This window comes from Mus musculus, chromosome 15 (genome assembly GCF_000001635.26).
Source record: "Mus musculus strain C57BL/6J chromosome 15, GRCm38.p6 C57BL/6J".
Lineage (NCBI taxonomy): Eukaryota > Metazoa > Chordata > Mammalia > Rodentia > Muridae > Mus > Mus musculus.
Window position 1 is genome coordinate 9,686,061 of NC_000081.6, and position 17,010 is coordinate 9,703,070.

A 17,010-nucleotide genomic window follows, 5' to 3' on the forward strand; every position below is an offset into this window, starting at 1 on the left:
CCAGCACCGTTGGTTGAAAATGCTGTCTTTTTTCCACTGGGTGGTTTTAGCTCCTTTGTCAAAGATCATGTGACTATAGGTATGTGGGTCCATTTCTGGGTCTTCAATTCTATTCCATTAATCTACCTGCCTGTCTCTGCACCAATACCATGCAGTTTTTAATCACTATTGCTCTGCAATACAGCTTGAGGTCAGGAATGGTTTTTCCTCAGAAGTTCTTTTATTATTGAGAATAGTGTTCTCTATCTTGGGATTTTTGTTATTCCAAATGCATTTGCAAATTGCTCTTTCTAACTCTATTAAGAATTGATTTGGAATTTTGATGGGGATTGCATTGAAACTGTAGACTGCTTTTGGTCATTTACAGAAAATGTGGTGCATTTACACAATGGAGTACTACTTAGCTATTTAAAACAATGACTTCATGAAATTCTTAAGTAAATGGTTGGAACTAGAAAATATTATGCTGAGTGAGGTAACCCAGTCATAAAAGAACACATGATATGTGCTCACCTATAAGTGGATATTAGGCCAAAAGCTCAAAATACCCAAAATACATTTCACAGACCACATGAGCTCAAGAAGAAGGAAGACCAAAGTGTAGATGCTTTGGTCCTTCTTAAGAGGAGGAACAAAATACTCACAGGAGGAAATATGGAGACAAAGTAAGAAGTAGAGACTGAAGGAAAGGCCACCCAGAGACTGCCCCATGAGAAGATTCATCCCTTATACAGTCACCAAACCTGGAAGCTATCATGGATGCCAAGAAGTGCTTTCTGACAGGAGTCTGAAATCTGCCTCCTCAGAGGCTCTGCCAGAGCTTGACAAGTACAGAGGTAAATGCTCACAGCCATCCATTGGACTGAGCATGGAGTCTCCATGGAGGAGATAGAACAAAGACTGATGGAGCTGAAGAGGTTTGCAGTCCCATAGGAAGAACAACAATAGCAACCAACCAGTACTTCCAGAGCTTCCAGTGACTAAACCACTAACCAAAACATACACATGGAAGGACCCATGGCTCCAGGGACATATGTAGCAGAGATGGCCTTGTCGGCCATCAGTGGGACGGAGAGGCCCTTAGTCCTGTGAAGGCTCGATGCCCAGTGTAGGGGAATGCCACGACAGGAAAGTAGGACTGGGTGGGTGACTGGATGGCTCTGAGCATTTACCTCTGTACTTGTCAAGCTCTGGCAGAGCCTCATGAAAGCAGCAGGAGGGGGAATGGGATAGGGAGTTTCCAGGGGGGAAACCAGGAAAGGTGATAGAAAATATTTGAAATGTAAAGAAAGAAATTATCTAATTAAAGAAAAGTAAATCCTCACTTATTACAGGGGAATACCTATCCTCTATCCATGGTATCAGAAAACATGAATCATTTTCTATCTGCATAGATTTGTCTCTTTTGAGATACTTTATATAAGTTAGATGATGCACTATATCACCCGAGTCTTGTTTCTATTATTTATCACAATTTTGACAAGACTGAACGCATCCCAGTTCCTCCATCCTGCATTTGGAAGCTCAGTCACATGGTTCTACTACCATAAAAATTTGATGAGATATTCTCTAAATAAAGCCTCTAGTTTGACTTTTATGGAGCTAGACATTTGCAGCTGTGGTCAGAATGAATAGTCTAAGAGAAATAGAGGCAACTTACATAGAGTCTAATAAGGAAAAGAGAACTAGAGGCAACTTACCATTTTGTAGAGACTTTAGAACAGTAGTTTTTCCACTGAGTGTCTTCCCCAGTATACAACCCTTGACCGCAAGTGAAGGTAATTCAGTGGCTTCAGCATTACTTGCAGATGGATCAGCTTTTTCAATTAATCTCAGAAGCACGTGACCCAAAATGCTATTGTTGGAGGGTGGTGAACTATTAACCATGTCCTCTGGTAAGGCCCACTCTCCAACCATGTTCTGCAAAAATAACAGCCAAACAAAACAAAACAAAACAAAACAAAAATGTCTTTGAAAAGGCAGGACTGAAGCATAAACAACAATTAAACACTAAACAAGAGGCTGTCCGAGGAGATGTCAGGAGTGGAGGGGTTGTAGGGAAATGTGGTTGAGAGCTCTTATATTCATTTTCAATAAAAGTACAAAAGAGGTGAATACAGGTTGCAGCAAACAGAATGTAACTAGGATGGTAAGTAACTATATTGTAAAAAATCAAAAACAACAATACTACCTTCATATTATAGAACAGTAAATGGAATTCCTACACAAAATATTAGAGAATGTTTAAAAGATTAGATTTAGAAGTAGGTATTTTGAAATAACTGAAAAGTTAATCTAATTTATATTATGACATTTAAGTTAATTTAAAACACCTTTCTTGAAATTAACACAGAAGATACATAAATTTAATATTAAAATAAGAATGAAGGTAATTATAAAATAATTGCACAAGACTAAAATAGAGTAAATTATAGACAATAGAAATTAAAAAAAGTAAATCTATGAGCTAATATTTATTAATAAATCTCTGGAACATGAGTTGTGGAAGTCAACTTGCTAATGGTGTTGCACAAAAGTAAAGAAGATTTGTCTATGTCATTATTCAATGGAAGGACATTGGCATCATACTTGAAGCTAGCTTGAATATTATTAATTAAAATGTATAATAAAACTTGAAATTAAAGTTAAAGGAGCCAGAAATGGCTTAGTAGATAAATTTTATTTTGTTTTTATTTAATTAAATTACTTTATTTCTTTATATTCCAAATGTTGTCTCCCCCCTCTCTTGGTCCTCCCTGCCCTGAGTTCTATACCCCAATCTCCCCTCCCCTTTGCTTCTGAGAGCTTGCTCCCTCACCCACCCACCCACACCTTTCCGAGCTTTCAGCATCCCCCCCCCCCCCCCCGAGGCATCAAATTTCCACAGGACGAGGCACAGAAAACAGACAAAACAGTCCTCTGCTACAAATGTGTCAGGGGCCAAGGACCAACCCATGCATGCTCTTTGGTTGGTGGCTTAGGCTCTGTGAGCTCTGAGGGGTTTGGATTAGTTGATACTGTTCTTCCTATGGGGTTGCCACCCCCCTCAGTTCTTTCAGTCCTCTCCCTAACTCTTCCATAGGGGTTCCCAATCTCAGTCAGAGGTTGGCTGTGAGTATCTATATCTGTCTCAGTCTGCTGCTGGTAGAGCCTCTCAGACGACAGCCATGCTAGGCTCCTGTCTGCAAGCACAACATGGCATCAGTGATTGTGTCAGGGTTTTGTGTCTGTGCATGGGATGGATCCCAAGTTAGGCTGGTCACTGGATGGCCTTTCCTTCAGTCTCTGCTCCATTTTGTCCCTGCATTTCCTTTAGACAGGAACAATTCTGAGTCAAGAATTTTGAAGATGTATGGGTGGTCCCATGCCTCAACTAGGAGACATGTCTATCTATTGAAGATGGTCTCTTCAGGTTCCATCTCCCCACTGTTGGGCATTTTGGCTAAGGTCATCCCCATTGAGTCTGGGATCACCTATATCCAGGTCTCTGGGACTTTCTAGAAGTGCCCCCCACCCCCACCCCACTGCTGCCTATTTCCCTTCATTCTCTTGACCCTCTGGGCTTCTTTCCTGTCTCCCCCGATACCTGATCTTGTCCCTCTTCCCCCTCCCCTCCCATCTCTTGTTAAGGTCCCTTACTCCCTCCTTCTGTCTTCCATGGTTATTTTCTATCCCACACTTGGCCTGTCCTTCTTGTTAAGCTTTTTAGATAGACTCTGCGAGTTGTATCGTGAGTATTCTGTACTTTTTGGCTAGTATACACTTATTAGTGAGTACATGCAATGCATGTCCTTTTGTGTCTGGGTTACCTCAGCCAGGATGATATTTTCTAGCTCCATTCATTTGCCTGCAAAACTCATAATGTCCCCTTTTTTCATATTTTTTGGTTATTTTATTCATTTACATTTCAAATGTTATCCCCTTCCCAGTTTCCCTTCACAAACCTCTATCCCCTCCTGCACCCCCTACCTCTATGAGGATGCTACCCCACCTGCCCACTCACTCCAGCCTCAGCCTCACCATAGCCTTCCCCTATGCTGGGTCATCAAGCCTCCACAGGACCAAGGGCCTCCCCTCCCATTGATGTCAAATAAGGCCATCCTCTGCTACATATCCAGCTGTAGTCATGGGTTCCTCATGTGTACTCTGTGGTTGGTGGTGATGTCCTTGTTTTTAATAGCTAAATAGTGTTCCACTGTGTAATTGAATAAAATTTTCTGTTTCCACTCGACTGAGGAACATCTGGGTTGTTTCCAGCTTCTGGCTATTACAAATAAGGCTGCTATGAACATAGTGGAGCATGTGTCCTTGTCGTATGGTGGAACATCTTTTGGGTATAGCTAAAGAGTGGTATAACTGGGTCTTCAGGGAGAACTCTTCCCAATTTCACCATTCCTCTAAACACTTTCTTAGCATTTTTAAATAAGAAATTCTGTATTGACCATTTATTGCTTTATCCTACTTAGGCCATTTGGCAATATTTCTAAAACTTTATGTCATGAATAAACATTTTCTATGTTCTCAACTCTCCTTTTAACAATACTTTTGGTAGACCATGTCTGATAAGAAAACGAATTGTCATGTTTGATAAGTGCTAAGGGACAGGCTCTAAGTCTGGTGCCAGAATTCCTCATATGGCAACACTGGAGAAAACAAAACCCTTGAAATGAACAAAACTTATCTCTGATGCTAAGTATTCCTTAGGATTTTCTCTAAAAATTTAAAGAAACAAATCTATAATTAAAATTAAAATTTTCTTCTTTCATTTCTACATAGATAACATTTTACTTTTAAAAGTATTTTCTTTTAGGACTGGAAATATAGCTCAAAAAACAGAGTATTTGACTAATATGTGTGAGGTCCTAAATTCAATTCCCAGCAACATACACAAAGAAGTAAAAAGAATAATTTTGTCTTAATTTAATAGCTTTGTTGTTGTTAGTCCTGTGCATGATTGTCTGCACTGCTGACTGTGCATATTTTGCAGCTCGAATGATTGCTTGCTTCTGCTTTCAGTCACTGGACGTGTTCTTACGAATAGAGAAATGATAATTATTTGGGGTAAATCATTTGACCAATCATCAAGTACCCAAATATAAAAACCAGGAACAAAGCCTTGAATTGCAAGTTGACGTTATAGGTGCCAAGGTTCTGATCATTTTTGAGCTTTGCCGTCTTTCAATTCTTCACTAAAGGAAACAGCATCACATGTAAATTTGAAATCTTGGGTTCCCATAATGATTCCGCTTTTCACTTGTCCTGTATCTTTGTCAATCCTCTACCTTGAAGCACAATTTAATCTTTATAAAATTGCTGTGATATGTGTAGCAGAGGACTGCCTTGTCTCTTCTCAGTGGGAGAGGATGCGACTAATCCTGTAGAGATATGATGCCCTGGGGTTGGGAGGTACCAGTGAAGTGAGCTCTCTTAGGGGTGAAGGGAAAGCGGGAGGGGGAGAAGAACTCTGCGAAGGTAACACCAGGACGGGGGCAACAATTGGGATATAAATAAACAAAATAATTAATTAATAAAAATCGTATAAAATACTATTAGTTGCCTACAAAAAGATGTTGTGAAGAACAAGTAAATGTGTACAAGGCAATGTGACCACTAAGAACAAACATTTAAGGAGCTCAGGGGTACTGCTCTAGGCATTTAACAGTACCATGCATCTATAAACACAAACAACCATCAGCTTTGCTTCAGTAGAAAAATATGCTTCCTCACACTGGAGTCAGGACAAAGCCCTTCTGCATCATAGAGTTAGTTACAGATTATGGCCAAACACAATGGAATAGAACATTACCTATGAAGAGAACAGAATGTTCTGACTGGGAAAGGAACTGCACTCTGGCCTAAGGAGATAAGCAGGCAGTGACTGGGGGAAGCATCCTTGACAGGACCACAGGAAAAGGACAGCTTCTTACAAAGGCCAAGGAAAGCAGAACAAGGACACAATGAGTGGGAAGGAGATCAGAAAAACTGAAAGGGGAAAATTTTGACTAAAGCCAAAACTTGAAGTGCAAGTGACCTAAAGACCTAAGGAAGAACCACAATATTTTAGCATATTTTTACATTTGTTGTTTATGCATATATGATTAAAATAATTATGTCATTAGATATATAATTTATACCCTCAGACATCATTATAAATGAGTACACTGGGCTATAGATCTCAAGATGCTGATGCCTGTTGTGGTCAGAGTAGGTAAGTTATCACGTGATCCAAACCGTTGTTTTAACAGGGTGTGGGTGTGTTCTACATCATTACATTTTAATTATGTAAGTTATCAAACACAGTGATTACCTAAGGTATCTTTACCCGATGGTCAGTATTTTTAAATGTCAACATAAATGGAATAAGTATTTTTGAATTGTATGTGCAGAAATCAAGAGCCATCTCTTCCTGTCAATTCATGTCTCCTCAAAAACAGAGATTATAAAACTTCAACAGAGTAAATAATGGCTTCTCTTGGTGAAAAGACATTAGCTCACTGGTGTAGTTTTTATTAATTGGCCTACGTCAATCTTCCAGAATCTGACTCTCTGGGCCCAGACTGTGCACATACTATTCTGATTATGTAAATCTACCACTTAGCTATCCATCCTGGATTCAACGTGTTCATGTGCCTCCTCCTTGCATTTTATTGTGGAATTTAAAATGATTCACCTGGACTTCACTTTCTAGCCATTTTCAGTCAGCCAGAACCTTTAACTTTCTGTTGGCTGGTGTTTTAAAATTCTTGGGCATTTATGAGTTATCATTAGCATTTACAAATAGCATCTACTTCGTGGGCTGAGGTTCATACTTCAGGAGCAAGAAATTGATTTCCTCCTTGACTGTAATGTGCCCATGGTTACTGAAGGCTTCTTCTGTTGAGGTAACATGCTTTTGCAACAGATTATTTATTTTCTTGTGTAATAATTGTGACCGACAAAATGAAAACATTATTTTTGAATTTATTATTGTTATTTCTTGAAACTCCTTAAAACTAAAACTGAAATATATGTTCCATATTAACACTTTTTCAGTGACACATAGTTTATATATAGATGGAAAAATGGAATCTAGGCCTTGGAAGATGAACATAATTTCATTCACAATAGCCTAAAAGAGAATAAAATATCTAGAAGTGAATCTAACAAAGCTAATAAAGGAAATATATAATAAAAATTCAAACCTCTGCAGAAAGAAATAAAGATTCTAGAAAGTGTAAAGTTATTTGATAAGCATGGGTCAGTAGAGTTAACATCGTGGAAATATCTTACTAAAAGCAAAATATCCTACTTCAATCCCAATCAAAATACTTACCTTACTCCCAGAAAACCAAAATGTAACATAAAATTATTATAGGACTACAAAAGAGTCAAGATAGCAAAAACAATTTTGAGCAGAAAGAACAATTCTGGAGGGATTATGAGTCATAGTAATAAAAACAACATGGCATTGACACAAAACTGAACATGTAGCACAATGGGATAAGATTAAAGACTCATACATGAACACATGTGACTTCAGTCATTTGGTATTTGATCAAGATGTCAAAAATGTATGCTGGAAACCAGAAAGCATGTTCAACAAATGCTGTTGGAAAAATAAAATTTCTACATGCAGAAGAATGACATTTGACTTGCATCTATTGCCTTGCATAAAAAGTAACTTCAGATGGATCAAAGGCCTAAACCTGAAACACTAAAACTGCTAGAACAAACTATGGCAAGTACCACACATGACTTAGGTGTGGGAAAAGACATCCTAAATAGGACTCCATCTGCTCAAAAATCCAGGCTGACAAGTGACAAATGGTACTACATGAAATGAAAGCACTTCCCTGCAGCTAAGGCAAAAATATCAGCTGGGGCAAGAGCGAGAACAAAGAATGGGAAAGAATATTTCCCAGCTATACATCTGACAGAGGACTAATATCCAAAATATATGAAGAACTCAAAAAACAAAGACTTAAAAAAATCCTTCCAAAAAATTGGCCTGACACCAGAATGTAGAGTACTCAAAAAAAAAAAAAAAAAAAAAGCAGTGGGGGTGAGGGGGCAAGAAATACCTCTAAAGGGTTCACCATCTTTAGAAGTTGGGGAATGTAAATCAAATCAACTTGGAGATTGTATCTCACCCCAGGAGATCAAGTGAACAAATAGCATGAACTGCTACAAGAGAATGACGAAGGGCCTGCTTACTGTTGGTGGGAGTGCATACTGACACAACCACTGTGGAAACTGGTATGGAGAATTCTCAGTTAAAACTAAATCTAGTATATGACCAGGTGACACCAGTCCTCGGGATATGCTCAAAGGACTCTAACACCCTACTCCACAGATACTTGCTTGGCTAATTCATTGCTGGTCTAGACACAATAGCTAGGAGATGGAAACAATCTAAAAGTCCGACAACTGACAAATGGATAAGGGAAATACAGTAATATATACTATCCAGCTGTAAAGAAATCACAAATATTTCATATAAATGGATGGAACTAGAAAGGATCATATTGAGTAAAATAACTCAGACCCAGAAAGATAAATGTTGTATGCTCTCTCTTAGTGCAGGTCCTACCTCCCAACCTTTAGATGTGAGTGTGTAACCTGAAGTAACTACAGAAAGCAGGGCAACTGCTAGGATAGGAAAGTTGGGGACCAATAAATGGGGGGATTCTCAGAATACAAGTGATCTGACCACAGAAATGTGGGAAGAGGAATTCCTTAGGAAGGGAGGTGAGTATAGAAAAGGGAGATGGGGAAGATGATAACACAGAATAACAGACTACCAGTAATCTAACAGGGGAAATGAAGGAAAGGGCTCTTAGAAAATGTAAATATAGGAGAAGGTGGTAAAATAACATTATGAGCACCTGAAAAAGCCACAAATAATCATATCATAGCTTTTTATCAAACAAAACAAAAACAATAACTCTATAATCTACATAACTCCATATATAACTATACATACTTTTTTTTTCCATTTTTTATTAGGTATTTAGCTCATTTACATTTCCAATGCTATACCAAAAGTCCCCCTTACCCACCCACCCCCACTCCCCTACCCACCCACTCCCCCCCTTTGGCCCTGGCGTTCCCCTGTACCGGGGCACACAAAGTCTGCGTGTCCAATGGGCCTCTCTTTCCAGTGATGGCCGACTAGGCCATCTTTTGATACATATGCAGCTAGAGTCAAGAGCTCAGGGGTACTGGTTAGTTCATAATGTTGTTCCACCTATAGGGTTGAAGATCCCTTTAGCTCCTTGGGTACTTTCTCTAGCTCCTCCATTGGGAGCCCTGTGATCCATCCATTAGCTGACTGTGAGCATCCACTTCTGTGTTTGCTAGGCCCCGGCATACTTATAACGAATCTGTCTCATCTGGGATGACAGTGCTCTCTTCAAGAACCAAAGACCATGTTAAAAAAAAAACCCAAAAACCAAAAACGCAATGCATGAGAAGCCTTCTTTTGAATTGTTCGCCAGTACTGTCCAAGAGACTCTCCAAACACCAGCCTACTTCTGTCACTCTTGGTTGTCCACCTTAGGTGTATGGTAAAGAACTATTGCTGAAGGCACCACATAATTCATAAATGGGGCCCAGAGACTCCTGAGCTGGAAATGATCCAAAATCCTTGTCCCTGGGGACAAGTTTTCATGGTACTAGAAGATATCATACAAAAGCTTCTAAAACTAACAAATGTTTTCCCAACTATGATACTTATGAGCAATGTCAATGACCAGCATGTTCGGATAACCATAAGGGTACTGTCATGGCACACATACCTTGGTGATAACCAACAGCTCTTTAATTGAACTTAAAAACCTACTTAACATGAGAGAAACCAAGCCTGGTACTGGAACCCTAGCTAACTACTCAGTGTTAGGAAAGTTGTGGTTATTGGAGGAGAAACTACAACCACTAATTTACTGAAACAGAATAATACCTAACAACAACCTAAAACATTTGTCCTTATGCTCACAGATAAGTGTAGTCTTAATGTGTTAAAAAGGAAACAACTTCTTGTATTAGATGGAGACTATTACAGAAAACTACAACCAATCAAAATGCAGCTGTGGAGCCCAGTCCAAATGGACACATCCACAAAAGACTCCCACAATAAGGCTCAGAAAACATTGCACAGAGAGGTCTGAAAGATTGTATGAGCCAGAGGATCACAGAGTTTACTCTGAAATTGTATCTCCTAGGAATGTCAGAAATTACACCTATGCATAGAGTCTCACCAACCTGACTGCAGAAATGTGACCTACACAAGGATAACAGCAATGAACACTCAAAACTGGAAGGAGAAAATCCCATGAGGCCACAATCCATACAAAGAACTGTAGGCAACTAAGGGGAAGTCTGGGAATGGGAAATGTGGCCCTCCCCAGGGAAGAACACATCAATTGTCTATTGAGTACTAAATGGTCAGCATAGGAAACAAACATACAGGTAGCATTCGTTAAATGGACTGTAAAATTTATATTTAGCAATATGTTCACACATACACATTTATAAATGATTGAAAAATCATTACTAAGAAGTTGAAGGAAGATGATGTGCTCAATAGAAAATAACTTTATTTCAAATGATAAATCTAACTACAAATTGATGGTGGATGTACACAAGGGAGCTAGCTACACAGAGTGTTAGAAAAGTGTGAATCTTCAGAAAACCATACCTAGTATCTCATTAAATTAACACAAATATTAAATATTAGCCTAGTCACCCTTTTGTATAAGTGGGAGTATTGATTTTGGGACTGATTATAAATCATAAAAAGGGAAGCTGGTTTTCCTTATGGAAAAAAATTAAGTTTTGCGTGTCATTCATGAACATATTCTTTACCCCATATTCACCCCATATCCTTTATATCATCGCTGTATTACTTAAAATATCTATTATTGTGTAAATTCCACTGAAATGGGTTATTAAAATGTATTGTTTAGGGAATAACAACAGGATAAAATGGTCTTTATGTAAACCATTATTTGTTGGTTCATCTAAAGTGATCAGCTGACCCTGTGGGTGCAGAATCCAGGGATGTAGAAACTGTACTAAACTTACTCAATAAGGAACTGTTAGTAAGGTGTATATGTAAGATTAGACTGCTGGGGAGGAAGATGAGGAAGAAGAGGACTTTTCCAGTAAGAACCAGACTCTGGGTGTCATTTGGGATTTGGGAAGGTTACAAAGACACGATGAGGAATCATGGAGCCGTACTGTGCCCATACCGATGCCTATGCTGGAAAGGTTGGGAGAATCCCTGGTTGAGCTGCTACCACATCTACTAGGTAGCTCTTAAGTTCCTCTTCCACTTCCTTTGTTACCTACTGGGGATGACTGGTCATGATGCTGTCTTCTCTTAGCAGATGAATATTGTCTAGAAACATTATTTATTGGCTTATTTATTTTATTTATTGCATTATTTATTTATTCCTTTGCACGTAGCCATTCTACAAATAGAGCATGAGGATCGATGTTTACCTAGGACAGTATACATTCTTACAAACCTGAGCTCAAATGTGGATGTTGTCAGTTTTTTTTTTTTTTTTTAGGGAAAAAAGGCACAGACATCAATCAAGTATGTCAAAAACACAAATACTTTTGAAGATCTGCATTTACTTCTAGAAATAGAAATCTTGAGCAAATTTAGCAGTAACAAATATGGGCAACTAACTAGTCTATGATCTAAACCAAGATATAGTACCCTCCTGTATTTGTTGTAGACACATATTTTATGCGTGGTAATATTTATTTTTCCCATGTGTTGGAATATTTAGAAGAAGTTCTTCAGAAGAACAAAGTCCTCAAAATAGAGAACAATAACAGAAAAGTCAGTGTATCCAACAATCTGCAGGTACCTATTTTACCATGCAAGTAAAAGAACAAAGCTGTGGGTCAGGCATGGTGATTCCCCCAAAGGTTCTTTTATTGTTGAGAATTGGTTTTGCTATCCTGGGTTTTTTGTTATTCTAGATAAAGTTGAGAAGTTTCTATTTCTTTGAAGAATTGAGTTGGAATTTTGATGGGGATTGCATTGAATCTGTAGATTGCTTTTGGTAATCCATGAGCATGGGAGATCTTTCCAACTTCTGAGGTCTTCTTCAATTTCTTTCTTCAGAGACTTGAAGTTCTTGTAATACAGATCTTTTACTTGCTTGGTTATAGTTATGCCCAGATATTTTATGTTAGTTGTGATTATTGTGAAGGGTGTTGTTTTCCTAATTTCTTTCTCAGCCCATTTATCCTTTGAGTAGAAGAAAGCTATTGATTTGTTTGAATTAATTTTATATATAGCCACTTTGTTGAAGTTGGTTGACAGCTGTAGGAGTTCTCTGCTAGAAATTCTGGGATCTCTGATGTGTACCATTATATCTACAAATAGTTTTATCTTGACTTCATCCTTTTCAATTTGTATCCAGTTGAACCCTTTTTTTTTTTTTTTTTTTTTTTGCTTTGGCTAGAACTTCAAGTACTACATTGAATAAGTACGGAGAGTGGGCAACCTTGTCTTGTCCCTGACTTTAGTGGGATTACTTCCAGTTTCTCCCCATTTAATTTGATGTTGGTGCTGTTGGTTTCCTGCATATTGCTTTTATTATATTTAGGTATGGGCCTTGAATGCCTTATCTTTCCAAGACTTTTAACATGAAGGGGAGTTGTATATTGTCAAAGGCTTTCTCGCCATTGATATTCATAAGGGATATTGGTCTGAATTTCTCTTTGTTGGCTCATTGTATGATTTAGGTATCAACATAACTGAGGCTTCATAGAATGAATTAGGTAGTGTTCTTTCTGTTTCTATTTTGCAAAATAGTTTAAGAAGTATTGGTATTAGGTCTTCTGTGAAGATCTGATAGAATTCTGCATTAAAAACATCTGGCCCTGGCTTTTTTTTTTTTTTTTTTTTTTTTTTTTTTTTTTTTTTTTGGTTGGGAGACATTTAATGACTGCTTCTATTTCCTTATGGGTTATGGATTGTTTAGATAGCTTATCTGTTCCTGATATAACTTTGGTTTGTTGTATTTGTCTAGAAAGCCATCTATTTCATATAGATTTTTCAGTTTTGTTGAGTATAGGCTTTTGTAGTAGCATCAGACAACTTTTTTTTTTTTGGATTTCCTCGGTTTTAGTTGTTATATCTCCCTTTTCATTTCTGATTTTGTTAATTTGGATACTGTCTCCTTGCCCTTTAGTTAGTTTGGAAAATGGTTTATCTAGCTTGTTGATTTTCCCAAAGAACCAGCTTTTGGTTTTGTTGATTCTTTGTATCATTCTAGTTGTTTCTAATTGGTTGGTTTCAACCCTGAGTTTGACTATTTCCTGCCCTCTACTCCTCTTTGGTGTGTTTGCTTGTTTCTGTACTAGAACTTTCAAGTATGATGTTAAGTTGCTACTATGGAATCTCTGGATGAATCACCATCCCTGATCTCAAGCTGTACTACAGAGCAATTGTGACAAAAACAAACAAACAAACAAACAAACAAACAAACAAAAACATGGTATTGGTACAGAAACAGACAGGTAGATCAACGGAATAGAATTGAAGATGCAGAAATGAAACCCACATACCTATGGTCACTTGAACTTTGACAAAGAAGCAAAAACCATACAGTGGAAAAAAGAGAGCACTTTCAACAAATGGAAATGGCTCAACTGTAGAAGAATTCAAATTGATCCATTTGTATCTCCTTGTAAAAAGCTTAAGTTCAAGTGGATCAAAGACCTCTACATAAAACCAGATACACTGAATACAATACAAGAGAAAGTGGGAAAGAACCTTCAAAACAGGGGAAATTTTTCTGAACAGAACACAAATAGCTCAGGCTCTAAGATCAACAATTGACAAATGGGACCCCATGAAACCTAAAAGCTTCTGTAAGGCAAAGGACATTGTCAATAGGACCAAATGGCAACCTACAGATTGGGAAAAGATCTTTACCAACCCTACATATGATATAAGGCGAATATACAAAATATACAAAGATCTCAAGAAGTTAGACTTCAGAAAATCAAATAACCCAATTAAAAATGGGGTACAGAGTTAAACAGAGAATTTTCAAATGATGAATTTTGAATGGCCAAGAAGCACCTAAAGAAATGTTCAACATCCTTAGTCATCAGGGAAATGATAATCAAAATGATCCTGAGGTCTACCCCAATCAGAATGGCCAAGATAAAAATCTCAGGCAACAGCAGATGCTGGCAAGGATGTGGAGAAAGAGGAACACTCCTCCTTTTTCAGTGAAATTGCAAGCTCGTACAACCACTTTGGAAATCATTCTGGAGGTTCCTCCAAAAATTGGAAACTTTTCTATCTGAAGGTCTAGCTATACCACTATTGGGCATATACCAGAAGATGCTCCAATATCTAACAAAGACATGTGCTTTACTATGTTCATAGCAGCCTAATTTATAATAACCAGAATCTGGAAACAACCCAGATGTCCCTCAATGGAAGAATGGATACAGAAAATGTGGTACATTTACACGATGGAGTACTACTCAGCTATTAAAAAGGATGACTTCATGGCTTTTGCAGACAAATGGATGGAACAAGAAAATATCATCCTGAGTGAGATAACCCAAACCCAGAAGGACATACATGGTATGAACTCACTGATAAGTGGATAGTAGCCTAAAACTCAGAATACCCACTGTACAACTCACAGACTATTTGAAGCTTAATAAGAAGGAAGGTCAAAGTGTGGGTGCTCCAATTTCACTTAGAAGGGGGAACAAAATAATCACAGGAGGCATGGGGAAGGAAGGGCCTGACTGAGGGCGGCAAGGAGGGAAAGGCAGAAGGTTGGGGGAGGGGAGGGAAGGAAGGATGATCATGTATGGGGAATTAAAACAGGAGAAAAGTCCAGAGGGTCAGGAGAATAAATAGAACTATGTATCAGGGGAGGGGCACAGACCACTAGAAAATCCCAGATGCCAGGGATGCAAGAGGCTCCCAAGACCCAATGGGGTTGACATTAGCTGAAATATCCAACAGTGGGGAGATAGAACCTTAACAGAACACCTCCAATAGATAGACATGGCCCCCAGTTGAAGGATGGGGCCATCTACTCATTTCAAAATCATTTACCCAGAATTGTTGCTGTCTAAAGGAAACACAGGGACAAAAAGTGGAGCAGAGACTGAAGGAAAGGCCATCCAGTGACTGCCCCACCTTGGGATCCATTCCATCTGCAGATACTAAACCCTAACACTATTGCTGGTGTCAAGAAGTACTTACAGAGAGAAGCCTGGTATAGCTGTCCTCTGAGAGGTTCTACCAGTACCTGACCAATACAGATACAGATACTCACAGCCAGCCATCGGACTGAGCACAGGAACCCCAGTGGAGGAGTTGGGGGAAGGACTGAAGGAACTGAAGAGGATACAACCCCATAGGAAGAACAACAATATCAACTAACTAGACCCCCCCCCAGAGCTCCCATGGACGAAACCCACCAACCAAACAGTAAACATGAGTGAGTCCATGGCTTCCATTACATCTGTAGCAAAGGATAGCCTTGTCTGGCATCAGTGGGAGGAGAGGAGCTTGGTCCTGTAGAGGATTGATGACCCCGTGAAGGGGGATGTTAGATGGTTGAGATGGGAGTGGGTGGGAGGGTGGGGGAGCACCCTCTTAGAGGCAAAGTGGAGGAGGGATGGAGTTTTCAAAAGGGAGACTGGGAAGGGGAACAATATTTGAAATGTAAATACATTAAATAATTAATAAAAAGAACCATACACATGCATAAGGAAATTGTAAGGGACTTTTTATTTCTAACAAACAAACAAACAAACAAACATCAATAACAACAAAACCAAGGGAAAACAGCAAACAAAACTCAGCAAAGATGCTGCACAAAAAGAAGTGCACTGGGCTGACAGTAACAAACTCCTAACAAAAGTCAACAATTTCCTGCCAAAGAAGTATGCCATGGGCCCCAGGATGTGGGTAAGACAAGTGTGTTCCTGTGGTAATCATTTCCCAAACAAGAAATATAGTTAGAAACACAGAGCTTGGTTCAGTTGTGGCCTAACAAGTCTCCTGATTTATGAGAAAAAGAACAGAGTACACTAAACTGTTTTGAGGAACAAGTACTGAGTTGTGAATCAGCTAAAGCTGTCAGATGGTTCAGCTTTAGTCAGACAGCAATGGTTTCTTAATTGATGATGGAAAGAAATAGCTTAACATAGTTTGATATTTATCAAAAACATCTTTTCTCACTGGACTTTACTATACACACACACACACACACACACACACACGCACACACACACACTAGTTGTGGTGAGGGTAGTATTCCACAGCCACAGTAAATAAAAATCTATATGTAGCTCTTAAGGTTTTAGTCAGTTAAAAAATAAATAATAATCCTATCAAGGATATAAATACACTGTCATTTCATTAGAACAAGATGGGCGTGGTGCGTGCCTTTAATCCCAGCACTTGGGAGGCAGAGGCAGGTGAATTTCTGAGTTCAAGGCCAGCCTGGTCTACAGAGTGAGCTCCAGGACAGCCAGGGCTACAGAGAGAAACCCTGTCTCGGAAAAACAAACAAACAAACAAACAAACAAACAAACACCTATAAGGTTGCAGACCCCTTTAGCTCCTCCATTGGGGGCACTGTGATCCATCCAATAGCTGACTGTGAGCATCCACTTCTGTGTTTGCTAGGCCCTGGCATAGCCTCACAAGAGACAGCTATATCTGGGTCCTTTCAGCAAAATCTTGGTAGTGTATGCAATGGTTTCAGCGTTTGGAGGCTGATCAGGGGATTGGGGGGAGGAGAAATGGGGGACTTTTGGGATAGTATTGGAAATGTAAAATGAAGAAAATACCTAATTAAAAAAAGGAAAAAAAAAACAAGCAACAAAACAAAACAACAAAAAAAAAGAAAGGAAGAAAGAAAGGAAGGAAGGAAGGAAGGAAGGAAGGAAGGAAGGAAAGAAGGAAGAAGGAAGGAAGGAAGGAAGGAAGGAAAGAAAGAAAGAAAGAAAGAAAGAAAGAAA

At 38.8% G+C, this 17,010-nt stretch overlaps 1 protein-coding gene across 2 annotated transcripts in view; it reads right to left on the minus strand.

The window, feature by feature from the left end:
• Nucleotides 1-17,010, minus strand: part of Spef2 (sperm flagellar 2) — a 170,676-nt gene that overhangs the window by 107,868 nt on the left and 45,798 nt on the right. For both annotated transcript variants that reach the window (NM_001305042.1, NM_177123.4), the window contains one exon: nt 1,701-1,920. In NM_001305042.1, the coding sequence (NP_001291971.1) occupies nt 1,701-1,920 (220 nt within the window). The remainder of the gene's footprint in view (nt 1-1,700; nt 1,921-17,010) is intronic.